The sequence below is a fragment of the Canis lupus genome, chromosome 4 (assembly GCF_048164855.1).
Source record: "Canis lupus baileyi chromosome 4, mCanLup2.hap1, whole genome shotgun sequence".
Classification (NCBI taxonomy): domain Eukaryota; kingdom Metazoa; phylum Chordata; class Mammalia; order Carnivora; family Canidae; genus Canis; species Canis lupus.
Window position 1 is genome coordinate 20874405 of NC_132841.1, and position 26401 is coordinate 20900805.

A 26401-nucleotide genomic window follows, 5' to 3' on the forward strand; every position below is an offset into this window, starting at 1 on the left:
CCATTCTTTCTCTTTCATCACATAGACATTTTTGAAAAATATAAGCCAGTATTACATTAGATTTCCATCAATTGGTGTTTGATATTTCCTTAAGCTAAGAATCTGATTACACATTTTTGGTTGGAATATTGCATAAGTGATGTGCAAATGTCTGATTTTTTAATTATAGTGTTTTACTTGGTTTTAAAAATCACAGTTAACACGTATATTTGAGAAAATCAAAACCACAGTGAGATATCATCTCATACTTGTGAGAATGGCTTTTATGAAAAAGACAAATAACAAGTGTTGATGTGAAGAAAAGGGAACCCTCATGTATTATTGGTGAGAATGTAAATTGGTGTAGCCCCTGTGGAAAACAGTATGGAAAAAAAAAGAAAAAAGAAAACAGTATGGAGATTCCTCAAATTAAAAATAGAAATAACATATAGTTCAGTGTTTCCACTTCTGGGTATTTACCCAGAGAAAAAGAAAACACTAACTCAAAAAGGTATATGCACCCCCACGTTTGTTGCAGTATTCTTTACAGTCACCAAGATATAACAACAACTTTAAGTGTCCGTTAATAGATGAGTGAATAAAGAAAGTATGGTGTATATCTACACAATAGATTGTTATTCAGAAGGCAGCCCAGGTGGCTCAGCGGTTTAGTGCCTGCCTTTCACCCAGGGTGTGATCCTGGAGACCCGAGATCAAGTCCCACATCGGGTTTCCTGCATGGAGCCTGCTTTTCCCTCTGCCTGTGTCTCTGCCTCTCTCTGTGTGTCTCTCATGAATAAATAAATAAAATCTTTAAAAAAAAAAAAAAAAAAAAGATGGTTATTCAGAAAAAAAAAAAATCTTTTTTAGTGGAAGATATAAACTTCAGATTATAAATTGTCATGGGATGTAATGTTAGCATGGTGACTATAGTTAATACTATATAGCGTATTTAAAAGTTGCTAAGAGGGGGGAATCCCTGGGTGGCTCTGCAGTTTGGCGCCGGCCTTTGGCCCAGGGTGTGATCTCGGGGTCCCAGGATTGAGTCCTGTGTCAGGCTCCCGGCATGGAGCCTGCTTCTCCCTCTGCCTGTGTCTCTGCCTCTCTCTCCTCTCTCTATGACTATCATGAATAAATAATAATTTAAAAAATCTTAAATAAAAGTTGCTAAGAGGGTATATCTTTAAAGTCTCATTACAAGAAAAATTGGACTGTGGGGTCATAAATATTAACTATATACTTAATGTGATAATCACTTTGCAATATATACAAACATCGAATCATTATGTTGTGCATATGAAATTAATATATGGTTGATCCTGAATAATGTGGGGGAGGGGATTAAGGGTTCCTATACCCTGTGTAGTTAAAAATCTGCGTATAAATTTTGGCTCTCCAAAACTTAATTACTAAGAGTTTACTGTGGACCAGCTGCCTTACCATAAGAACATGTATTTTGTGTGTTATATGTATTAATACTCTATTCTTAGAATGAAATAAGCCAGATAAAAGAAATGTTAAGAAAATCATAAGGAAGAGAAAATACATTTATAGTGTTATACTGTAAAAAATTGAGCTATAAGTGAACCTGTACAGTTCAAACCTGTGTTGTTCAGGGTCAGCTGTAATGTCATGTGTCAATTGTAACTCAATTTTAAAAAAAGATTGGTACTTTTTATTATTATAAAATCAATAATATACCTGCATAGGGCCCCTGAGCACATTTTACTAACTTATCAACCCAGTAACTTTTGCTTCCAAACCTTAAGGAAGTCAAGTACCCAGACCCACCAGCTATTTCTGAAAAAGAAAGAAAAAGGACTTCATATCTAAGTGCAAGTTCCAAAATACAGTCAGTCCTCATTATATGTGGAGTCCATATTTGCAGATTCACCTATTGCTAAAATTTACTTAAAACCCCAAACTCAGTACTCGAGGCACTTCTGTGGTCATTTGTGCAGAATAGGAAAGAAGTTGAGTTTCCTGAGGTGCACGTTCCCAGCTGATGTCAAACAAGACAACACTCTGCTCCTTGTTTCAGCTCTCCTATAGTAAATAAGTGTCCTTTTTGTTGTTTATTTAGCACCCCATTCTTCACATTTTTGTGGGTTTTTGTTGGCAATCTCATTGTTTAAAATGGCCCCTAACTGTAGTGCTGAAGCACTGTCCAGTGTTCCTAGCACATGAAGGCTCTGATGTCCCTAACAGAGAAGTTATAGTGTTAGATAAACTCCATTCAGGCACAAGTTATAGAGCTGTTTGTTGATCAGTGTTAGTAAGTGTTCAGTGTTAATAAGTGATAATAAGTTAATAAGTGTTCAGTGTTAATAAGCCAACAATATATATTACATAAGGGATCTTTAAACAGAAACGCAAAATGAAGTTATATATATTCATCAGTTAATGAAAATGTGACCAGAAGCTCATGGAAATCTAATTCTGTATTTTCCTGAGGAGTAATGTTTCAGCCTTTGAATAATTCAGTGTTCATGATGACTTTATGGAACATAACTACCACGAATAATGAGAATCGACTGTACATTGTCTCCTTAGTTTTACTTTTGGAGATAAAAACCACTTTTGGGGGGGTGCCTTTTTGGGTGGCTCAGTTGGTTAAGCAACTGACTCTTGATTTGGGCTGAGGTCATGATCATAGGGTCATGGAATTGAGCGCCATGTTGGGCCCCCCATTCAATGAGGAGTCTGCTTGAGATTCTCTCCCTCTTGCACTCTGCCACTCCCCCCATTCTGTGTCTCTTTCTCTCTCCCTCTCTCAAATAAATAAATCTTAAAAAAATAATAAACCTTTTTCTGCTGAAACAAATATTCATCTAAAGGAGTTAATCCAACTCACCAATGACTTGAAGTGCCATGCTTCTATGTTATTTGGAAGTCTAGCAACTTGATTTTCTCCCTGTAGAGCTGGACCCTGTGACTGTTGTGCTTGGTGTTGGTGGCACATCCATGCTGATGGGAAAAGGTAGACTACGGAGGAGAGTTTACACGGATTAGTAGTAATACTACATTAAATCTAATATGGTGATGGAAAATGTTAATTTGCATTACAAAGGATTTTTTAAAAAGATTTTATTTATTTATTCATGAGAAACACAGAGAGAGAAGCAGAGACATAGGCAGAGAGAGACACAGGCTCCATGCAGGGAGCCTGATGCAGGACTCGATCCTGGGATTCTGGGATCATGCCCTAAGCCAAAGGCAGACGCTCAACTGCTAAGCCAGCCAGGCATCCCTAAAGGATTTTTTTTTTAATAGTGGAAACAAAAATAATTTAAATGATGAAATTTATTTATTCATTTATTTGTTTAGATTTTAATTTTATTTCTTTTTTAAGTATATTCCACACCCATTTTGCAGTCCAGTGTGGGGCTTGAACTCACAGCCCAAAATTAAGACCCGAGCTGAGATCAGGAGCCAGATGCTTAACAGATGGAGCCACACAGGTGCCCCAAATCAGGAAAAATATTAAAATAAATTTTTCCTTGCAAAAAAGAATGCCCTCCACAGATGTAACATAGTAAATATTTTGGTAAAACTGGACATAGGACCTGCAGTACAAAATGAAATGGCCCTTCATTAAACTATATCCATCATTCTGAATGTTATTTTAGGGGAAGCTTTGCACTTAGAGACCACCTTTTAATTCATGAGAACTCCCATTTCAATTTGAATTTCACTAAATTGGAATTTTTGACAAATTGGTTAATAGTTGTGCTTTCACCTTGTTTGACACTATTTCTTTTCTTTTTTGAAAGACAGAGACTGTGTGCACATGCACAAACTTAGGGGAGAAGCAGCAGGGGAGAGAGAATCTTTTAAGATTTTATTTCAGAGAGAGTGAGGGAAGGAGAGTGAGAGTGGGTGCACACGCGTGAGAGGGAGAGAGAGAGAAGAGAATCTTTAGCAGGCTCCATGCTCAGCCACAGGGCTTGATCTCATGACCCTGAGATTATGACCTAAGCTGAAATCAAGAGTTGGTCGCTTAACCAGCTGAGCCACCCAGGCACCCCAACACTATATCTTAACAGACACCATGGCATGAGTAAGGTGATAAAAGTAAATGATTATTTTTTTATTACTTTTTTTTAAAAGATTTTATTTATTTATTCATGAGAGGCACAGAGAGAGAGAGAGCCAGAGACACAGGCAGAGGGAGAAACAGGCTCCCCATAGGGAGCCCAATGCAGGACTCGATCCTAGGACCCTGGGATCACGCCTTGAGCCAAAGGCAAATGCTCAACCACTGAGCCACTCAGGTGTCCCAAAAGTAAATGTTTAAACAATCAAGTTGAAACTGCTTTCAACTAACTCCTAAGGTCCACGTATAGATATGAATTAGAGAATTCATATCTTAAACTAGGTACTTTAAACCTTGTTCACACAGGTTTTTAGACTGGATTTTATTAATACAGTTTGATTAATAATGGTGTTGAGCATCCACATATCAAATCCTGTCCTAAGTCTTTGTGTAATTAAATCCTCATAGCTACACTATCAGACTGTTACTATTATTATCTATACCTGACAGACGGGGACACTGAAGCTCAGAGTGGTTCAACAACTTGCCCAGTGTCACACAGATAGTAGGGGACAGGGCTGGCATTCAAACCCAAGCATGATGGTTCTGTACCTGTAACTTATAACTCCATACTCTACTGCTTAAGCTCAACAACTGATCTAACCCTTCCCTACCCCACCTCCTGACCTCCCCTGGTAGGGGATTCAGCAATCTTAGAGGCTTAGAAATAAGGACAGAAAAAATCAAACTCATAGTACTAAGGTTGGGAACAAGTCTGTGAACATCATGAAGATGGACATTGGGGGACGCCTGGGTGGCTCAGTGGTTGAGCATCTGCCTTTGGCTCAGGGTGTGATCCTGGGGTCCTGGGATTGAATCCCCATTGGGGCTCCCTGCGAGGAGCCTGCTTCTTCCTCTGCCTATGTCTCTGCCTCTCTCTGTGTGTCTCTCATGAATAAATAAATAAATCTTAAGAAAAAGAAAGAAAGGAAAGAACGAACGAACATTGGTTTTTCATAAGATGCTTTAAATACCTAAGGAATGCATTCTCCCTATCTCTCTCTCTCTCTTTTTTAAGTAAGCTCTACACCCAATGTGGAGCTTTAACTCATGACCCTGAGGTCAGGAGTGGCATGCTGTACCGATTGAGCCAGCCAGGTGCCCCAAGGCATGCATCCTTAATAGGGATGAAATTATTTATTGGAACATGAAGGAAAAAAAAGCTTAGCTATTACAATGGTTTGGAGGGGGAAAAAAAGAAATCTTGTCATTTATGGTAACATGGTTGGACATTGAAGGCATTATGCCAAGTAAAATAAGTAAGAAAGACAAATACCGTATGCTATGACTTAAATGTGAATCTAAAAAAATAAAACAAGAAAACCAAACCCATAGATACAGAGAACAGATTGGCAGTTACCAGAAGTGGTGGCTGGGTGTAAAGGAAGTCAAAATGAACAAACTTCTAGTTATAAAATAAGTAAGTCATGGGGATGTATAGTTTACAGTATGGTGGCTGTAGTTGATAATACTGTGTTGCATATTTGAACTTTGCTAAGAGTAGGTCTTAACAGTTCTTATAAGAAAAAGTTTTGTAACTATGTTCAATGGTTGACATTAATTAGACTTCTTGTGATCATTTCACAATATGTACAAATATCAAATCATTATGTTGTATACCTGAAACTAATATAAGGTTATATGTCAGTTAAAAAACATATTTATATTTGAGTCATTTTACAGATTTTGTCACAAATTTTTTATTGTGGATCAGAAGAATAGAGATTATGAAGAGTTAAGGAGATGTACATTATTAAATATTTGTTTTTTCCCTTTATTCAGTACATTGAATTAATTGTAGATTGATTGGAATCTGAAATGCGTTTGTCCAAAAAAAATTTATAGGGATACCTGGTGGCTCAGTGGTTGAGCATCTATCTGCCTTCGGCTCAGGGTGTGATCCCAGGGTCCTGGGATCAAGTCCAGCATCTGGTTCCCTGTGGGAGCCTGCATTTCCCTCTGCGTGTGTCTCTGCCTCTCTATCTGTGTCTCTCATGAGTAAATAAATAGAGACTAACAAAGATGTATAAACTAAAGCAGTGAGTTATTTTTACTCTTTAAAATAGAAAGTTAGGGCAGCCCGGGTGGCTCAGCAGTTTAGCACCACCTTCCGCCCAAGGCCTGATCCTGGAGACCCAGGATCAAGTCCCATGTCAGGCTCCCTGCATGGAGCCTGCTTCTCCCTCTGCCTGTGTCTCTGCCTCTCTCTCTCTCGCTCTCTCTCTCTCTCATATGAATAAATAAAATCTTAAAAAAATAGCTAAAAAAATAACAGTGTCCAATGTTTTCAGAATACTTTCATTGAGTAGCCCCATATATTGTTGGTTAGAGTGCTTTTTCAAATAATACGGCAGTAGATATCAAGAACATTTAAGATGGTATAGACTTGGGATACCTGAGTGGCTCAACTGTTGAGCATCTGCCTTTGGCTCAGGACGTGATCCCGGAGTTCCATGATTGAGTTCTGCATCAGGCTCCTGCATAGAGTCTGCTTCTCCCCCCTCTGCCTATGTCTCTGCCTCTTTATGTGTCTCTCATGAATGAATAACTAAAATCTTTTTTTTTAAGGTATATATATATAAAAAAAATGGTATAAACTCTGATCCAGTAAATTCTCCTTCTAGGAATCTGTCCTAAGGAAATAACCCAAAATCCAGACAGAATTATGCACAGAGATCTTTTTGTTTAGACTTGTTTCTTATATAAGTGGAAACAATGCATGCCTAGAATTAGAAGAATGGTTTTATAAATAGGGAATACCTATTTCGTTACATATAATGCTATTCTTAAAACTGTTAAATCGTTGATAATGATATTGGTAAAGTGTTAGTGGTATAATATATAGAGAAAAACTTATATTCAAAATTGAATATATATTATATTGTGGCCTTAATTTTTACCGACAGATGACACATAGAAAAACCTAAAAGAAATATACAAAAATAATAGCAGTGAGTGCCTCTGGGTGGTAGGAATTTGGGATGGGTTTTTTCCCCCCACTGCTTCAGTGAGAATCTTTACTTTTATTTTTTTAAGATTTTACTTATTTATTTGAAAGAGATAGAGCATGAATGGAGGATGGGGCAGAGGGAGAGGGAGAAGCAGACTCCCCACTGAGCAGGGAGCCTGCTGCGGGGCTCCATCCCAGGACCCTGGGATCATGACCTGAGCCAAAAGCAGACACTCAACCGACTGAGACACCCAGGTGCCCTGAGAATCTTTACTTTTAAGTTCAGGAAAAAGTAATATAAAAAGAATGTAATACACAATGAAAATTATGATTGTGACCATTAACCTGGACAAATAATGTCATGTGATTTTAGCTACTGAAGCTGAAGGTGATGTGCCAGAGCTTTATCATCAAAGAAAAGGAGAAATAGCAAGATGCTGGATCAAATATTGTTTGACTCTCCTACAGAATGCCCAGCTTTCCATGCAGGTAATGTTGTCAAAAGTTGCCTTTTCTTTATTAAATAAGCAGAATGTAAGTAAAAGCTTAAAATGGGAACTATGCCCATTGGGCTCACTGCCTGTTTATTATGCAAAGCATGCAGAATGGTCTCAAATATTTCTTGCTCTCCCATCTTTACTTTTTAGAGTCCAATTTATTTAAGGTTTGTCTCAAATGTCACTTCTTCCTTAAAGACTTTACTTTGGATAAAATATAAATTCCTTGAGAGGTGGGGGCTGCATCATATTCATATTATATCACTATCTCCAGGCACAGTAGGTTCTTAATATATTAATTGTTCAGTGTGTAATGAATTCTTCATTGCTTACTGGTATCATTTCCCTCCTTTAAACTCCATAGAACTTTCCTTGCCCTTCCTAAATCACATAGATTTTTGCTTTGTATTCTCTCTATTCACATTCTTAGCTTTTCCCTTTACCTCTTTTTAGACTATAAGCAATCTAACCTTTATATCATTTATACAGTATATAATTTAATTTATATTTATTTTATAAAATATATATATCTGGAAATAGCCCTGCCAGTTTATAGCTGTATGTTTGTGGCAATGTATTTAATCTCTCTTTGTCTCAATTTTCTCACAAAAGAGGTGGAGATGGGGTGCCTGGGTGGCTCAATCGGTTAAGTCTCTGCCTTTAGCTCAGGTCATGATCCCAGGGTTCTGGGATGGAGCCCCACATCGGGCTCCCCACTTAGCAGGAAGCCTGCTTCTCCCTCTCCCCTCTGCCTGCCACTCCCCTGCTTGTGCTCTCATTCTCTCTGTGTCAAATAAATACAATCTTAAAAAACAAGAAAAGGAGATGGAGATGATAATAGTACTTACCTAGTGATGTTGTTATCAGAATTAAATTAATACATATGCAAAGGGCTCAGAAAAGTGTCCTAGACATACTAGGTCCTTAATAAATGTTAATGGTCATCATCATCATCATCATTACTAATCCATACTGAATCCTAGTTTCTAACCACTAAGGAGGAAAGTAAATAATTTGGAAGCAATACTGAGTGTAGATGCATGGAAGACTTTCCTGGAAGAATTTTTTTTTTTAATGCATGCATTAAAATACAATAATTTTTACTGGTAATAATACAGAACTTATGAAACTACTAAACAGAATAAAACCAAACAGACAAACCGCAAAATCCTGGAGGCCTATGTTGTGCAAGGGTGAGAGCATTTTAAAAGTAGATGGTAAAGATGAGGCATCTGAAAAAGTAAGTAAGGGAGAACGGGGGAGTTTTACGTCTAGAGAAGCCAGAGCCAGGAAAAGCTGTCAGCTTTCTTCTGCTCAGAAAGCAGCCTAGAAAGCATGTAAATAAGCAAGGAGCTGGGAAGCAAGTAAAGAAGGAAGATTTTGGAGACTAGGGCTTGCATTTGAAGTAATTGTGCCAAGCAAAATACACTGCCATTTAATTCATACCCTTCATTTAGTTGATGTTTTCCAGACTGGGCACCCGATTAAACTACTTTAAATAGTTGCCTGCCATTAAATTACTCAGATTTTTCTTAATCTGACTTTGTTATTTTAACTTCATCCTTTGATCATGTTTACCTGAAAAGCCTTTTTCAATTTAAGCTTAACACCTACACAGATTTATTTATGCCAGCTCTATGCTAGTTGTTGTCTTGTGAGAAAAAAAGAATAGACTTGGGTTTTTACCTCATGTGAAAGTGCAGCTTTGATAAGTTCCACAAAGGAGAGACACGTGATGGAGGACATTTGGAGGAAGTAACTGAAGAAGCTCTGGGGGTGGGCAGGAATTAGCTAGAAAAGAAGGTTCAGCATTCCAGCGAGCTGCAACAGCATGTTCTGGGGCACAGGGAGCGTGGTGTTAAATGGAACAGAACGAAGGCCTGTGAGGTAGGAGCACAATGGGAGAGCCTGTAATGTGAGACTTAGGAAAGGGCTGGAGCAAGCAGGGCCTTCGAAGAATTTGGAAGGCTTGGAGCGTCTAGGTAGCAGAATGAAGAAAGAATTGAGGCGAAGCAATAGTAGAGGAGGGAGGTTAGCTAGAAGACCATGGGAATGGTCCAGGTCAGATGTGTAGAGAGCTTGGTCTAGGGTGGTAGCACAAGAGATGGAAGAGGAAAGCATGGATTCCAGAGGTATTCAGGAAGCAAAATGCAAAGGACTTGGTGATAGATTGAAGGTGCAGGATAAACTGGGGTGAGGAGAGGGATGTCTCAAGGATGATTCCTAGGTGGTCCAGATTGATGGAGGCTTCTTCACTAAAACAGTTCTAGAATAAGAAACAGTGAAGAAGAATAGGAGTTCCACTGTGGACATCCTGCAGATGAAGAGCTTTTGCGTGTCCTTGGAGGAGAGGTTATCCTGTACCTAGGGGTCTGAAGCTTGAAAAGAGGTATGGGCTAGAGCTGTATGTTTGTGAGTCATCCTCCTGCGGATGACAGTTAGAGCCATGGGTATGAACAGAGTCTCCTGTTGGGCAGCACTGTTCAATAGAAATAGAATACCAGCCATGTATGTAATTTTCAGTTTTCTAATGGCCACATTAGAAAAGGAAAAAAGGTGAATTAACTTTATACTTTTTAAAACCCAGATTACATTTAAAAATTGTCATTTCTAGGGCAGCCCCAGTGGCGCAGCGGTTTAGCGCTGCCTGCAGCCCAGGGCGTAATCCTGGAGGCCCTGGATTGAATCCCACGTCAGGCCCTCTGTATGATGCCTGCTTCTCTGTCTGCCTCTCTCTCTGTCTCTATGAATAAATAAATAAAATCTTTTTAAAAAATTGTCATTTCTATAGGTCATCAATATTAATTAAAGATATTTAAAATTATTTTTGTATTAAGTCTTAGAAATTGGGTGTGTGGGCAGCCCGGGTGGCTCAGCAGTTTAGCGCTGCCTTCGGGCCCAGGGCATGATCCTGGAGACCCGGGATCGAGTCCCACATCGGGCTCCCTGCATGGAGCCTGCTTCTCCCTCTGCCTGTGTCTCTGCCTCCCTCTCTCTCTCTGTGTCTCTCATGAATAAATAAATAAAATCTTAAAAAAAAAAAAAAAAGAAATTGGGTGTGTATGTTGTACACACAGCCCACATCTGTTTGAACTTGCCACATTTCCAGCTCCTGGGAGTCATCCACATGTGTTCAGAGGCTACTGTTTTGAACAGTGCAGATCTAGGGACAGTGTTGTCTGATAGGAAGAAAAGGCTTGGGAGTGAAGCTCAGAGGGATCTGATATTCAGTTTTATTGGCCAGGAAGAGGAAGGTGAGCTTAGTCTTTTTTTGTTGTTTAGATTTACTTATTTCTTTGTGTGAGAGAGCTTGGTGAGTAGCAGGGGCAGAGAGGGAGGGAGGGAGAGCAGCTCAGGCAGACTTCCTGCTGAGGGAAGACCCTGCCACAGGGCTTGATCCAGGAGTCATGAGATCATGACCTTAGCTGAAACCAAGAGTAGGCTTAGTCAGTTTTTTTAAGTCATTTAACATTTTTTTTTTTTTTTTTTTGCTCAACTCAATCTGGAAGTCCGTTTATTTGCAAAGAATCTACCATCATGAGAAAACATTCATGAAAATCTTAATCAGTACAAAGCTCAGAAGCTCCACTTAGGGGCAACAAACATGGCTATGATGCTAACCAACTCTAGTCTTTCCCATAAAACGAGTAAGACATAACTGACAGAATGTACTGATCCTTGAAGCAGCAATCCTCAGATTTCAATATAGGCCTGGATATTTTTAAATAAGTAAAGCTAGAATGAGCTATGGAGTTTTTAAGAATATATTGAGTGATAGATGGCAATTACATCAAGTGATCTGAACAGACCTGTGTAGGTAATAAAACACTTCACATAGGTAGAAGATGCCATTACCGATGTGTATGGCTCTCCATTTCAGTGAGACTACGTGGTTCTCTAGAGGAGGAAGAGGTGGCTTGCTCAGCTTTTTATTGGTCCAAGTTCTACTAAAGCTTGTAGAATTACCTACCATCAGGTAAATGCTTCTGTCTAGAAGAGGATTCCAGTTCTGTCAGCAGAGGAAACTTGACATTAAAAATCTAGCTCAAGATTATATATAGGATGAGTCTCAGAAAACTGAATTGTATGGACACTTAGGTAAAAGAAAAAATTCAAAGAATTTGTGAGTTTTAAGGTTAATAAGGTCTTTTCGGAGACACAGCATGTGAAGAACCCACCGACACTACATAGATAGTGAACAACAAACAGCAGAAAGAAGTCTTGACTCAAGTGAGGAAGATAGAAAAATATTTACATTAAAGAAAGGATTCAGAATGAAGTAATATTCACAGGATGCTAAAAAATTAATCTTCAGCCATAATGAGGCCTCTTCGAGCTCCCAAAACCTTTGTTTTCTTCTCCTTTCGTCTTTGTTCATGTTGCTTCTGTTGTTCCTCCCGAGTCTGGAGAGGAGGTTGTTTATAAGTTTTCTTGTGAAAGCTAACTCTGTTGACATGTTGCTTGAGAGCATTATTTTCTTTAGGTTGACCCCATGGTTTCAGTTTGCCTTTGTGTGGCTCATAGTTGAGGGGACGAGACAGACTTGCTTTGAGATCAAACACAGATTTCTTGTCGGAGACTGGAGTCCGTGTTGCCTCAGTTGTTGACTTAAATGGGTTAACAACAGAAGCAGAATTCCCCTTCGCGGTCTTTAACTTGCATGTCCAAGCACAGCCTGGCCTTTTAGAGTACTCCCACGTGCGGTCACATGTGGAGACTTTCTGGCTGGAGTCTTGGTCAGTGAACACTTAAGTTCATTATCTCTGGTAGCAGCTGAAAACCTGACATTCATTTTAGTAGCCGATAGAATGGACCGCTTGGCGGACCCCTTCCCACACAAGGTGCTCTGGCCTGCAGGGCCCAGGGGCTGGCCCTGCGAACGTCACTGGCCAGAGGGAGTTCGAGCCTCAGGGAGCCTTCCCCGGAGAGGAACTGGAGTCCCCACCACTTCTTTGGTGACCGGCTGCTTCCTCAGTTCATTAAATGAGTTGCGTTCTTCAAAATGTTTCTTTTTCCTCTCAATATATATCAGTGGACTCCATTTCCTTAAAACGAGCCTCATGAAGCTTCTTAAAGTTTGGAGTAGCGTTTATAGGTCCCAGGTTTGGAAAACCCATCTGCATAGAGAGGCTTCTTTCTTTCTGCAGGTACCTTTGAATCTTCATTACCATTTATTCTACTTTTTCCTGCGGAAACTGCATTCTCCTCTCCTTGGCTTTCATCTGGTGGTGAAGGAACTTCTCCAACAGTTCTGAGATCCTGGTTTTCCTGCTTCTCTTGATTCTGGAATTCAGTGTGATCATTTCATTTTATCTCTGAATGTTCCTCCTGGGAGTCAGGGTTCTTGCACCTTCTCCTTGTTTTGGTGATGTGGCCAACTGGCTCCCTCTTAGTTTGTTCCTGGCTGCTGATACGCATCTCAGTCTCATCCCAAGAGAACGCAGAAGTTTGACTTCCATTCTGACTCTCATTTTCTTTTTTTGCTTCGTCTTTAAGGTAGGCTTTCAAGGCTTTTAACAACTTGTCTGCCCTCAGGTTAGCCCGGAGGCCCAGACTCTTGGCCAAGTTCTGCAGGTTGCTATACTTGAAGGAGTCAAGCTCCTCAAGGGAGGGTGTGGCCGTGGTGAGCTGCATCCAGGCACCACGAGCTGCATCCAGGCACCATGAGCTGCATCCAGGCACCACACAAAGAACTCGTACCCCACACTCAGCAAAGCAGTTTAAAACTCAGGTGCCCCATTTTACCTTTTTTTTTTTTTTGGCCCTGAGAGATAACTTTATGATGGTAGATTTAATTATGTCTTCACCTTAGTGTCTTTGAGACCTAGGACAGTTCTATTTCACTCAGTAACTTCTAGCATAAACATATCATTCATCTTAATGGCATTTCTGTGCAATATTCTTAGGATGTAGAATACAGTCTTACTCTAATGTTAAAATACTATTAATGTATTACAGGTGTATAATATTTCTCAGTCTCTAAAGTTCTTTCATATGCATTTATCTTGCCTGAAGGAGAAACTATAAATGAGTGTTTGTTTCCCAAAGAGGAAAGTCATATATAAGCAGCTTATTTGATGTAAATACCTTTTTCTATTTCTTACATACTTAATACACTTGAAATATAATTAGAAGAAAGGAGTTTTAAAAGATGTGTAAGATTGTAATACCTCCATAAACCCAGCTGAGAAAGAGGGCTTTATTTTCTTTCCTCTTAAGTTTGCCATAATATTATTTGACAGCGGGAGACCAGTGTCTTACCTCACCGTAATTTTTTTTTTTCTTTCAGGACAACATAGGAGAGCTTGATCTTGATAAACAATCTGAGCTGAGAGCTTTACGGAAAAAAGAACTAGATGAGGAGGAAAGTGTGAGGAAAAAAGCTGTACAGTTTGGAACCGGTGAGCTGTGTGATGCCATCTCTGCGGTGGAGGAGAAAGTGAGCTATCTGAGACCTTTAGACTTTGAAGAAGCCAGAGAACTTTTCTTACTGGGTCAACACTATGTCTTTGAGGCAAAAGAGTTCTTTCAGATTGATGGTTATGTCACTGACCATATTGAAGTTGTCCAAGACCACAGTGCTCTGTTTAAGGTGCTTGCATTCTTTGAAACTGATATGGAGAGACGGTGCAAGATGCATAAACGTAGAATAGCCATGCTAGAGCCCCTCATTGTGGACCTGAATCCACAGTATTACCTGTTGGTCAACAGACAGATTCAGTTTGAGATTGCACATGCTTACTATGATATGATGGATTTGAAGGTTGCCATTGCTGACAAGCTGAGAGACCCTGATTCACACATTGTAAAAAAAATAAATAATCTCAATAAGTCAGCATTGAAGTACTACCAGCTCTTCTTAGACTCCCTGAGAGACCCGAATAAAGTATTTCCTGAGCATATAGGGGAAGATGTTCTTCGTCCTGCCATGTTAGCTAAGTTTCGAGTTGCCCGTCTCTATGGCAAAATCATCACTGCAGATCCCAAGAAAGAGCTAGAAAATTTGGCAACATCGTTGGAACATTACAAATTTATTGTTGATTACTGTGAAAAGCACCCTGAGGCTGCCCAGGAAATAGAAGTTGAGTTAGAGCTTAGTAAAGAGATGGTGAGTCTTCTTCCAACAAAAATGGAGAGATTCCGAACTAAGATGGCCTTGACTTAATAATCCTTGTTTTTAATGAAAGAAAATGTGCAATATTGAAGAGAGTTTCCCCCTGAGTCAAACAGGCCCAATTCCATTGTGATGTTTACCTTTATAGCCAGATGAGTGCAGTTTGAACTTGACGTAACAGACTGGTTGAGTCTTTGCTAGGACCTTAATCAACATAAAGATAATAATTTATACCTAATTATGTAAATTGCCTTGTTAAGGTGACATGTGATTGGTATGTTAGATTGCTTGTTTCCTATTTAAGTAGAAATCTTTCCTGCCTCAGTTTCCAAAGATAGGTTTGGCTGGTACTTGACAGATTTGTTAAGAGGAACAATTCTGGAGTTACATGCCTGGTAGACAGGCCTTGTTAATTGAAAAGTAACTTACTGTAGTTTTTCTTCCCAAAATATTTACTTTCCTAATTCCCAGAGAAATTGTTCCTTTTCTGAAAACATCAAAAAACTAAGTTATGTTGTTGTAAAGTAATATAAAGTAGTTTGTCTCATTTCTAGAGGAGAAGGCCTTGTTGGAAATAAAATAAATTGACTTGTTTCACTAATAAAAGCTTCCATGTACTCTTTTGTTTTCTTGTAAGAGTTTTATTTTTTACGCTCTAAAGGTATTGCTTTATTTGAAGCCAGAGAAGACTATTTCTTTGGCATTATTGCACAGTTAGAAAAACATTAAAACCTCATTCATTGAAGAAGTATTTGAGATAGTCTCTGTGCCAGAAAAATCTTACTGGCTGAGTTTCTTAGAGCATTTTGGTATATTTATAAACCTTTAAGTACTGTTGAAAAAGGATATGTACTTCAAAATAATATTGTTAATATATGTTAGTCATTTCAAGAAATGCAGAATTGAAATGGAGTCCCTATGAAGCACAAAAATCAACATCATTTGTAAGATCTGATACAGAGGATAGCTCTGTATGTAGCCTATTAATTTGCTTCAGAAAGGCTAGGACTCAGTCGACTCTAAGATTCTGTAACATTTATATATGTGTGATGAACACCTTGCTTTACCTCTGAGATCATTTTCCAGGAAAAAAATTAGAGTTTAACAGCGATGTATAACTCACTTGTTATTTAATATTGATTATTAAATGTCTCCTGTGGGTCAGGTACTATTCTTACTTTCCTAAGCGTAAAGGGTACAATTAGCAATAATTGCACCTCGGATAAACCTCATTGGCTACGATACTGCCACTGTGCAAAGCTCGTAAAGGGTACAATATTGAAACAAGATAAACAAGGTACTGCTCTCCTGGAGCAAGGAAACAGAAGCAAAGTAATTTCAGTCCTGAGTGCTATTAAGGAAGGAACCAGAGTGATGCAGTAAGCATTTAATAGGAAGGGGTGCCTCGTTTAGCTGTTATGATCATGAGAGGCCTCTGAAAATGCAGAAGATGACATGGAGAACTAAATGGGGAAAAAATGACAGTAAAGCTTCTTTAGTAGAGTATTCCAGAGAGTGCTGGGCAGTCAGGCTGAAACAAATTTGGGAAGGAATTTACAACTGAATAGAGAAAGAGGCCAGGGTGGCTGGAGCATATGAGGGTTGTGGAATGGGATGGAGTCAGTCAGGGATAAGAGAGTCCAAATGGAGAAGGTTTTGTAGAGGAGAAGGAGTTTGAATTTTATTCTAGGCACAGTGGGAAACTTTTGTAGAATTTTAAAAGGAGAATGACATAGTCTCTTTGGCATTTTTAAGAAACCACTCTGGCTCCTAGGGGGAGAATACATTGGAGTGGGGTGGATCAGACACCACGGGGGTAGGTCACAGGGAGATGAGCTAGGGTCTGTTAAGATTAATCTGAGTGGTTTGGACTAGGGTGATAGAGTAGGGATGGAAAGGAGTGGAGGCAGCCTGGGTGGCTCAGCGGTTTAGTGCCTCCTTCAGTCCAGGGCCTGATCCTGGAGACCCCGGATCGAGTCCCTCATTGGGCTCCCTGCATGGAGCCTGCTTCTCCCTCTGCCTGTGTCTCTGCCTCTCCCTCTGTGTCTCTCACGAATAAATAAAATCTTAAAAAGAAAAAAGAAAGGAGTGAATAAATTATGCACTTTGCAAATAGAAGGACAGGACATAAATGGAAGCCATGAGGGGAAAAGAATCAAGAACCATATTAAGCTGGAGTGTGCAGGAGAAGCATGTTTCTATGAGGGAGTGAGGGGTTAGAATTAAGAGTTCTATTTAGGTCATACGGTATTTAGGATGTTAAGATGCTTGAGATGAAGTGGTTGCTAATAACATCCCCAATCAGACTCTAAAAGGAAAGTGAAGAGGGTTGAGAGATGGGAGGGAGGGTTCTTGGGATAGTGATAACCACTCTGCTACTCTCATTTCTTCAGCTCTTGAAAATTGATACTAGAACAAATCCCCCTGTTAGAAGCCTTTCTTAATATAGTCATTTTGCTTCCAACTTATTCACCTTCGTAACTTCATTTATCTAGTCACTCATTTTTCATTTAACAAATGCTGAGCTCTTTCTGTGCGCTCGTCATTGTTTTAAGCTCTGAGAATATGGTCTGTAAGACAGCCTCATAAACCTTAGTCACTTTTCTTCCTTCCAACTGTATTATTCAACTTGAGTTCAAAAGATAAAATTCAGGTATAACAGGCACTGGTCTTGAAACCAGTCTTTGTCCTAATAGCCATCCATATACTCTGCTGTTTGTCATTTGTTGCCTGTGGTTTCTGTTCATATTTTAAGGACTGTCTTTAGTTATCAGCAGAGAAGCTGACTGGCTGTTTGGCAATCTGCATTCTATTTGCATATCCTACTCTACAAACTGCTTTTCCTGAGGCTTGCTTCCTAAAGACAGCTGTCCTCTGACACTGCATTGCTTCTCTAGATTAGTAGTTCTCAAACTTTTTGGTCTCAAGACCGCTTTGCTCTTAAAATTGTTGAAGATAGGGCAGCCCGGGTGGCTCAGTGGCTTAGCACCGCCTTCAGCCCAGGGCCTGATCCTGGAGACCCGGGATCGAGTCCCACACCAGGCTCCCTGCATGGAACCTGCTTCTCCCTCTGCCTGTGTCTCTGCCTCCCTCTCTCTCTGTCTCTCTCATGAATAAATAAATAAAATCTTTAAAAAAAAATTATTGAAGATGCCCAGAGGCCTGTGTGGCTCAGCGGTTGGGAGCCTCCCTTCGGCCCAGGGTGTGATCATGGGGTCCCAGGATCGAGTTCCTCATTGGGCTCCCTACATGGAGCCTGCTTCTCCCTCTGCCTGTGTCTCTGCTTCTCTCTGTGTGTCTCTTATGAATAAATAAAATTTTAAAAAAAATTATTGAGGATGCCAAAGGGATTTTATGTATAACATTCTGTATTTACCCTACTTAAAACTCAAGTAAAGAAAATTTTATTTTTAATTTTTTTTCAAGTTAAAATTTTAGCAGTTTATGTTAAAATGGCAGTAAACCCATTGGATTTAAACATAAACTTTTATTAAAATAATTATTTTCCAAAAAAGTGGCATACTTTACATCTTTGCAAATACCTTTTAATGTCTGACTTTTTTTAAGATTTTATTTATTTATTCATGAGAAACACAGAGGCAGAGACATAGGCAGAGGGAGAAGCAGGCTTCCCACAGAGAGTCTGATGTGGGACTCAATCCCAGGACCCCGGGATCCTAACCCGAGCCAAAGGCAGACACTCAACCACTGAGCCACCCAGGCACCCCCAAAATTATCTATTTTGTAAGCAAAGTAGCTGTTGCAGTATTTCCAAACTCTTCCTAGCTACCCATATTGCATGTCTGCTTTTAATTATCATAATCTGTTTCTAATTATGAAATATGAAGAGAGAAAAATATGTCAGGGCAACAGTATTTTCTAAATGGCCTAGTAGGTATAGGTGAACTCATATTGTAGGTGGCCGAATATAAACAGGCCTTTAGTCATTTTGTACTCTAGAGATGTGTAATCTTCTTAGGAAAAAAAAAATTGGAGGCCACAGTATCCATTCAAATTGTTTTATTATTATTGGACTTTGAGAAAACCTAGAATGGAAAGCAATTCAAGAAGGCATCCAGGAACTGTGTGTCAAGGAAGAACCCCAGAAAAAGTACAGTTCTCATAAACTCTGCCCCAGATAACCCATACAACTCGTAATCCAACCAGACTCTAAGCCAGTAACTTCTTTCTCAGGCCATGACCTATTATTTTTCATCTACAGGAAGTGACAAGAAGGCCTTGAACATGTCCTATGTGAAAATAGGGTTCAGGACGTCTAGGTGGCTCAGTGGTTGAGTGTCTGCCTTTGGCTCAGAGCGTGATCCCGGGGTTCTGGGATTGAGTTCTGCATGGGGCTCCCTGCAGGGAGCCTACTTCCCCCTCTGCCAATGTCTCTGCCTCTCTCTCTGTCATGAATGAATAAATAAATCCTTGAAAAGAAAAAAAAAATAGGGTTCAACATCATAGTTAAGAAAACAAAAAACCAGGGTGCCCAACTGACTCAGTCAATGGAGCATGTGACTCTGATCTTGGGATTATAGGTTCAAGCTCCATGTTGAATGTAGAGATTACTTAAAATCTTTAAGGGGCACCTGGGTGGTTCAGTCAGTTGAGCGTCCAAGTTTTGGTTTTCGGCTCAGGTCATGATCTCAGGGTCATGAGATCAAGCCCCCTGTTGGCCTCTGCACTCTGTGAGGAGTCTGCTTGGAATTTTCTCTCTGTCCCCCTCTGCCTTTCCCCCCACTTGTGTGTGCACACTCGTGCTCGCTCTCTAATAAATCTATTAAAAATCTTAAAAAAAAAAAAAAAAAGAAAGAAAGAAAATCAACCTGCTGGATGATAATGAGTTTCTGAGTCTGACATAACCCAAGCAGCCGCATGCCAACGATCAGCACAGAGCTCTTTCCCCCACTTCCTTCTGAGTTATCTCACTCACTTTTTCTCCACTGGTTATCTTAATCACTTTGCCTTTCCTGTTAGCACCCCCAGTCAGATTTGGTTATCAAGAGACTCATCACCTTTAAAAGTCATCTATTATCTCATTTGGATGACTTTTGTGCTTTTAATTTTCAGCCAAAACCTATTGCTTGAACACTAAGAAAATGGTACAATCATGTAAGAAATTGTAAAAATGAGAACAGAATAATCTCAATCTGCTCTACTGATTATGCAAAACTATGGGATGGCTTTATGTTAAGAACTTACTGTCCTTTTAGACTCAAAGAGTTTTGAACTCTGCTTCTGAGTATTTAATCCTTCGTATGTTTTTCTGTGCACTCACATTTTAATGAGACCATAAAAATCTCATTATGTTTCATTTACAAATATAGAGAAATGATTCCCAAGCTCACCTGGAAGAATAGATTAGGTTTCACTTGAGCATGTGCCAGAGTGTTTTAGGTTGTAATTAATGGGCCTGCTTTTACCTCCTTAATTTGAAAATACTATGCATATGTTACCACATGAAGTCAGTGGAGCTTGTATACCAAATACAGAAGGTATGTTTGGAATGATCCGATCCGATATATGATTACACGTTGTAAATAAAAGTCTCTTCGGGATTCCTTGGAGTGCTTCAAGAACCGTCCAGGGCCGCTGGTGATGTAGGAGCCACCGTCCAGGGCCGCTGGTGATGTAGGAGAGGCTTGGGTGATGCTGTTCAGCAGACATGGAACTAAGCTGCCAAACTGTAGGTTTCAAATACGAGCTCCAAATTCAAGTACCGACTGCTAATGAAGCTGCTTCTCACATGGGCTATTGCGTTGTTCCAGGGTCAGCAGCGGGAATTTATTATTTAGTGATAGTTAATAACTGTTGAATAATTGGGATAATTATACTTAAGATGCAAGAACCCCTGCTGCTTAGAACTAAGAGAAAAGAGATAGAGCTAGAGTGTACTGGAGCAGCTTTTCAGGGAGAAGCCTCCAGAACCAGAAAGTTACTGGATCCCAAGGAAAACCCGGCCTGGGGACAGAGGACAAAATGAACATTCCCAGCAGTTTTAGATGGCTAAGAAGTTGCAACTCTCTCTTTTTCCCACTTCCCTGAGCATCTCCCTGCACTAGGAGAAATCTGTTTGGTCCAACCTGCCAGTGAGGCACCTAGACTGGTAACCACAACCCAAGGTCTCTTGGGGCCAAAGGGGAAGCCTCCTGGATGAGAGTTAGGGACTTTCTAATGACCCTTGAAAAATGTTCTAGAATGCCTGAAGGGAGGCGAAGAAATGGAGAGATTATTTGCCAAGCAGCAATTCTTGGGAGATTTGAATGGAAATACCCAAATTGTTTTCCCAGTGGTGTGAGAGCCAGGACTGTCTCTCAGGAAACTGACAAGTTTAGGGTGAAACAAATACACAGATGTCTTCGCCCTCATACCCTAAGAAAGCCTGTGTTCTGGTGACTTATGGTTAAAAGAAAAATTGAGTGTCTACTTATGAAGATGCAGTCCTTTCTCAAATAGTAGACAGCCTGGCCCTTCCCTTGGGAACCCCTCCCACTTGCAGAACAGAGACCTAGGTTTGTAACTTGGGGCCTGCCATTAATACTGTCTTTTTTTTTTTTGGAGGAGAGTCGCATGCTGGGTGGATGAGAAATTACAACTCTGTGAATGAGAAAAGTACAATCCTCCCCTGTTTCTTCAGTAGCCAGACAGTCCAAGATGCCAGTGTTCGTACGTTCGGGGCACATGATCTCATATAGCAGCATATGTGATGTAGCATATGGCGGACTTAGCCACTGACCAGAAATCCCGGACCTCCGTGCTGCCATGCCTTGGAATGGAAGCTTTTCAGTCCTCGTCACTCCTGACCTCTTGCTAGTGTGGCATTTGACAGGCTGACACTCCTTCTTTGAAACGCTTCTTTCCCATCCTTCCACGACACTGCACTACTACCTTGTGAGGATTTGATGTAGGTTCTCGAGTCACTGCAGGCTCCCCTGGGGCAGTGTCATCCATTCGTAAGGTACTGGTTATCATCAATGTGTAGTTCTTAGTTTTTTTAGTTCTCTAATTGCCAAATGTTACTTATACTCACAATTGCATTCATTTCCTTTTTTTCTTTTTAAAGTTAACATTTTTCTTTTCCAAGCTTTTAAATTCCAGCTAGTTAACATACAGTGCAATATTAGTTACAGGTGTAGAATTTAGGGACTCATCACTTCCATACAACACCTGGTGCTCATCACAGCAGGTGCACTCCTTAATCCCCATCCCATTTCCCCCATCACCCCATCTACCTCCCACCTTGTCATCAGTTTGTTCTATGTAGTTCAGAGTCTGTTTTTTGGTTTGCCTTTTTCCTTTGCTCATTTGTTATGGTTCCTAAATTTCACATATGAGTGAAATCATATGGTATTTGTCTTTCTCTGACTTATTTCGCTTAGCATTATACTCTCCAGGTCCATCTGTGTCATTGCACATGGCAAGGATTTCATTCTTTATGTGACTGAGTAATATTCCATTGTGTGTATATACACCATCTTCTTTATCCATTTGTCAGTCAATGGACACTTGGGCTCGTTCCATAATTTCGCTATTGTAGGTAATGCTGCTATAAATGCCGGGTGCATGTATCCCTTTGAATTAGTATTTTAAAAAGTTATTTTAAATACTGTTTTTAAAAATAAAGAAATATGCTTAATTTAAAAATAGTTTCAAGGAGTTTAAAGTAAAAAGTAGCAGTTCCTGCTACTGTCCTTCCCCACACATCCCCTTCAACCACTCCCAAGAGGGAACCTGTTTAACTGTCTTTTGGTGGTTACTCAGATATGTGGTAATAATACTTCATATCAGCATTTCTTGATTTATCAATTGATAGCATCATCTTTTGGCTCTTCCACTTACAGCTCCCAACTACCCCTCCTTACCTCTTTAATATCTCTCAATATTACTACTGTTTTTGGCTAAACTGTATGTATTACAGGTATATCTCAAAGATACTGAGATTCACCAAAATAAAGTGAATGTTGCAATAAAGTAAGTCAAATGATTTTTTTGGTTTCCCAGTGCAGTATAAAAGTTATGGTTATACTGTCCTGTAGTCTATTAAGTATGCCACAGCATTATGTTTATAAAACACAATGTCCACACCTTAATTAAAAAATACTTTATTACCAAAAAAATTCTAACCACCATCTGAGCTTTCATCAAGTTGTAATCTTTTTGCTGGGGGAGGGTCTTGTTTCAATATCAGTGGCTGCTGACTGACCAGGGTGGTAGTTGCTAAAGGTTGGGGTGGCTGCAGTGATTTCTTAAGACAGCAGTATATTTTGTCTGACTGATCAAATCTTCCTTTCATGGGTGATGTGATGCTGTTTCATAGCATTCTACCCACAATTGAACTTTTTTTTCAAAACTGGAGTCCATCCTCTCAAGTCCTGCTCCTGCTTTATCAATTGAGTTGATGTAAATTCTAAATCCTTTGTTGTAATTTCAACCATCTTCACCAGGAGTAGATTCCATCTCCAGAAAACACTTTTTGCTCATTCGTCAAGAAGCAACTCATCTGTTCAAGTTTGGCCATGAGCTTGCAGCCAGGCAATCCCATCTCCAAGCTCCACTTCTTTTTTTAAAATTTTTATTTATTTATGAGCGATAGAGAAAGAGAGGGAGAGACACAGGCAGAGGGAGAAGCAGGCTCCATGCAGGGAGCCCAATGTGGGACTCGATCCTGGGTCTCCAGGATCACACCCCTAGCTGCAGGCGGCGCTAAACTGCTGCACCACCGGGGCTGCCCTCCAAGCTCCACTTGTAATTCTAGTTCTCTTGCTCTTTTCACCACATCTACAGTTGCTTCCTCCACTGAAGTCTCAAACCTCTCAAAGTCATCCGTAAGGGCTGGAATCAACTTCCTCCACATCCCTGTTCATGTTGATATTTTGACTGCCTCCTGTGAATCATTTTTTTTTTTTAAAGATTTTTTTATTTTGGGTGCACCTGGGTGGCTCAGTGGTTGAGCATCTGCCTTTGGCTCAGGGTATGATCTTGGGGTCCTGGGATCAAGTCTCGCATTGGGCTCCCCTCAAGGAGCCTGCTTCTCCCTCTCCTGTGTCTCTGCCTCTCTCTCTGTGTGACTCTCATGAATAAATAAATATTTTTAAAATATATATTTTTTATTTTTAAGTAATCTCTATGCTCAATGAGGGGTTTAAACTTAAAACTCGGGGCAGCCCCCAAGGTGGCGCAGCGGTTTGGCGACGTCTGCAGCCTGGAGTGTGATCCTGGAGACCCTGGATGGAGTCCCACGTCGAGCTTCCTGCATGGAGCCTGCTTCTCCCTCTGCCTGTGTCTCTGCCTCTCTCTCTGTGTCTCTATGAATAAATAAACAAAATCTTTAAAAAAGTAATGATAATAAACTTAAAACTCCAAGATCAAGAGTCACATGCTCTACCAACTGAGCCAGCCAGATGCTCCTATCAAGAATGTTCTTAATGGAATCTAGAATGGTGAATCCTTTTCAGTAGTTTTCACATTGCCCAAATCCATCAGAGGAATCACTATCAATGGCATCAAGAAATGTATTTCTTTTTTTAAAATTTTTTATTTATTTATGATAGTCACAGAGAGAGAGAGAGAGAGAGAGAGGCAGAGACACAGGCAGAGGGAGAAGCAGGCCCCATGCACCGGGAGCCCGATGTGGGATTCGATCCCAGGTCTCCAGGATCGCGCCCTGGGCCAAAGGCAGGCGCCAAACCGCTGCGCCACCCAGGGATCCCAAGAAATGTATTTCTTAAATAATAATACCTGAAAGTTGAAATCACTCCTTGTTCCAGGGCTGCAGAATGGATGTTGTGTTACCAGGCATGAAAAGAACATTAATTTCCTTTTCATCTCCATCAGAGATGATGGGTGACTAGGTGCCTTGTCAATGATTAGCAGTATATTTTGAAAGAAATCTTTTTCTGAGCAGTAGATCTCAATAATGGGTTTTAAAAACCCAGTAAACCATGCTGCTATCCAGGCTTTGTTCCATTTATACAGGCAGAGTAGATTTTCCATAATTCTTATTTTTTCTATTTTATTTATTTGAGAGAGAGTTCAAGCAGGAGGGAGGGCAGAGGGAGAGAGAGCAGATTCTCCACTGAGCAGAGGGCCTGAAATGGGGCTTGATAACGACCCTGAGAGCATGACCTGAGCCGAAGGCAGATGCTTAAGGCAGATGCTTAACTGACTGAACCACCAGGCGCCCCCAATTTAGCATAATTCTTAAGGGCCCTAGGATTTTCAGAACAATAAAGGAACATTGGCTTCAACTTAAAGCCACCAGCTGCGTTAGCCTCTCAGTCTGGCCTTTGAAGCTTTGAGGCCAGGCACTGACTTCTCTCTGGCTAGGAAAGTCCTGGATGGTATCTTCTCATGAAGACAGTCTCATCCCCATTGAGAATCTGTTGTTTAGTGCAGCCACCTTCGTGAGTGATCTCAGCTGGATCTTCTGGATAACTTGCTGCAGCTTCTCTGTCAGCATCTGCTGCCTCGCCTGGTACTTCTGTGTTACGGAGATGGCTTCTTTCCATAAACCTCAGGTACCCACCCCTGCTAGCTTCAGACTTTTCCTCTACAGTTCTCTCCCCTCTCAGCCTTCGTAGAATTAAAGAGAACTCGGAATTATGCTTTGGCTTAAGGATATGTTGTGGCTGGTTTGACCTGCCCAGACTGCTAACCTTTCCCCATGTCAGCAATAAGGCTGTTTTGCTTTCTTATCATTCATGTGTTCACCGGAAGAGCACTTTTAGTTTCTTTCAGTAATTTTTTTTTTTTTAATTCACAACTTGACACAAATTGACACAAGAGGCGTAGCTTTCAGCCCATCTTAGCTTTTGACATGATTTCTGCACTAAAGTTTAATAATTATTTCTAGGGCAGCCTGGGTGGCTCAGTGGTTTAGCGCCGCCTTCAGCCCAGGGCATGATCCTGGAGACCCCTGCGTGGAGCCTGCTTCTCCCCCTGCCTGTGTCCCTGCCCCTCTCTGTGTGTGTGTGTCTCTCATGAATAAATAAATAAAATCTTTAAAATTAAAAAAAAATCATTTCTAGCTTTTGATCTGGAGAGACATGCACCTCTTTCTTTCAACACTTAGAGGTCATTGTCGGGTTATTAACTGGCCTAATTTCAATAGTGTTGTGCCTCAGGGTACAGGGAGGCTGAAGTAGAAGGGGAGACATGAGGGAAAGGCTGGTTAGTGGAGCAACCAGAACACATGACATTTACTGATTAAGTTCACAGTGTTGTTATGGGCATGGTTTGCACCCCAAAACAATCACAACAGTCACATCAAAGATCACTGATCACAGGTCACCTTAACAAATATAATGAAAATGGTTAGAAATATTGTGGGAGTTACCAAAATGAGACAGAGGGAGCAAATGCTGTTGGAGAAATGACTCCAATAGACCTGCTTGGGGAGGGTCGCCACAGGCCTTCAGTTTGCAAAAGATGCAATTATCTGTGAAGTGCAGTAAAGCAGAGTACAATTAAATGAGGTATGCTTGTCTGTATAACAATATGAAATGAATATGTACATAGAAACATGTAATTAATATGCATTCACTATTTCAATATTAATATTTATGCATATACACGTGTGTCCCATGTCTTGACCACCTGCTAAGATAAGGATATTGGTGTTCTCACCCTTCCTTTCTAACTTTCATGGACCTCACAAACCATTTATACATTCATTTCTACACTGGAAGCCCTGATATGTACACATTTTACCCCATCATTATCAAGTTCTTATATTTTTTTTCAAGTTCTTATATTATTGTAAG

The 26401-nt window shown here is 40.2% G+C and overlaps 2 protein-coding genes, 1 long non-coding RNA gene and 2 pseudogenes across 8 annotated transcripts in view; 2 read left to right on the plus strand and 3 right to left on the minus strand.

Moving 5' to 3' along the window:
* Positions 1-15253, plus strand: part of KIFBP (kinesin family binding protein) — a 38966-nt gene extending 23713 nt beyond the window's left edge. Inside the window, exons 6-7 of the mRNA XM_072823382.1 lie at positions 7399-7514; positions 13812-15253. Coding sequence (XP_072679483.1) covers positions 7399-7514; positions 13812-14687 — 992 coding nt within the window. The 3' untranslated portion in view covers positions 14688-15253. The remainder of the gene's footprint in view (positions 1-7398; positions 7515-13811) is intronic.
* The window catches only part of VPS26A (VPS26 retromer complex component A), a 186427-nt gene that overhangs the window by 53612 nt on the left and 106414 nt on the right, over positions 1-26401 (plus strand). The gene's annotated exons all lie outside the window — the stretch shown is intronic.
* Positions 1-26401, minus strand: part of LOC140631947 (uncharacterized) — a 142051-nt gene that overhangs the window by 40645 nt on the left and 75005 nt on the right. For 3 of the 6 annotated variants that reach the window (XR_012029479.1, XR_012029474.1, XR_012029481.1), the window contains one exon: positions 22726-23944. The exons of 1 other annotated variant lie outside the window; for it this stretch is intronic. This is a non-coding gene — a long non-coding RNA (uncharacterized lncRNA). Of the gene's footprint in view, positions 1-2839; positions 2965-22725; positions 23945-24212; positions 26077-26401 lie in introns of those variants that run through there. 2 more of the 6 variants (XR_012029475.1, XR_012029476.1) reach the window with 2 other exon arrangements.
* Positions 11443-13156, minus strand: LOC140631942 (nucleolar and spindle-associated protein 1 pseudogene; annotated as a pseudogene).
* Positions 15820-15898, minus strand: LOC140632835 (U4 spliceosomal RNA; annotated as a pseudogene).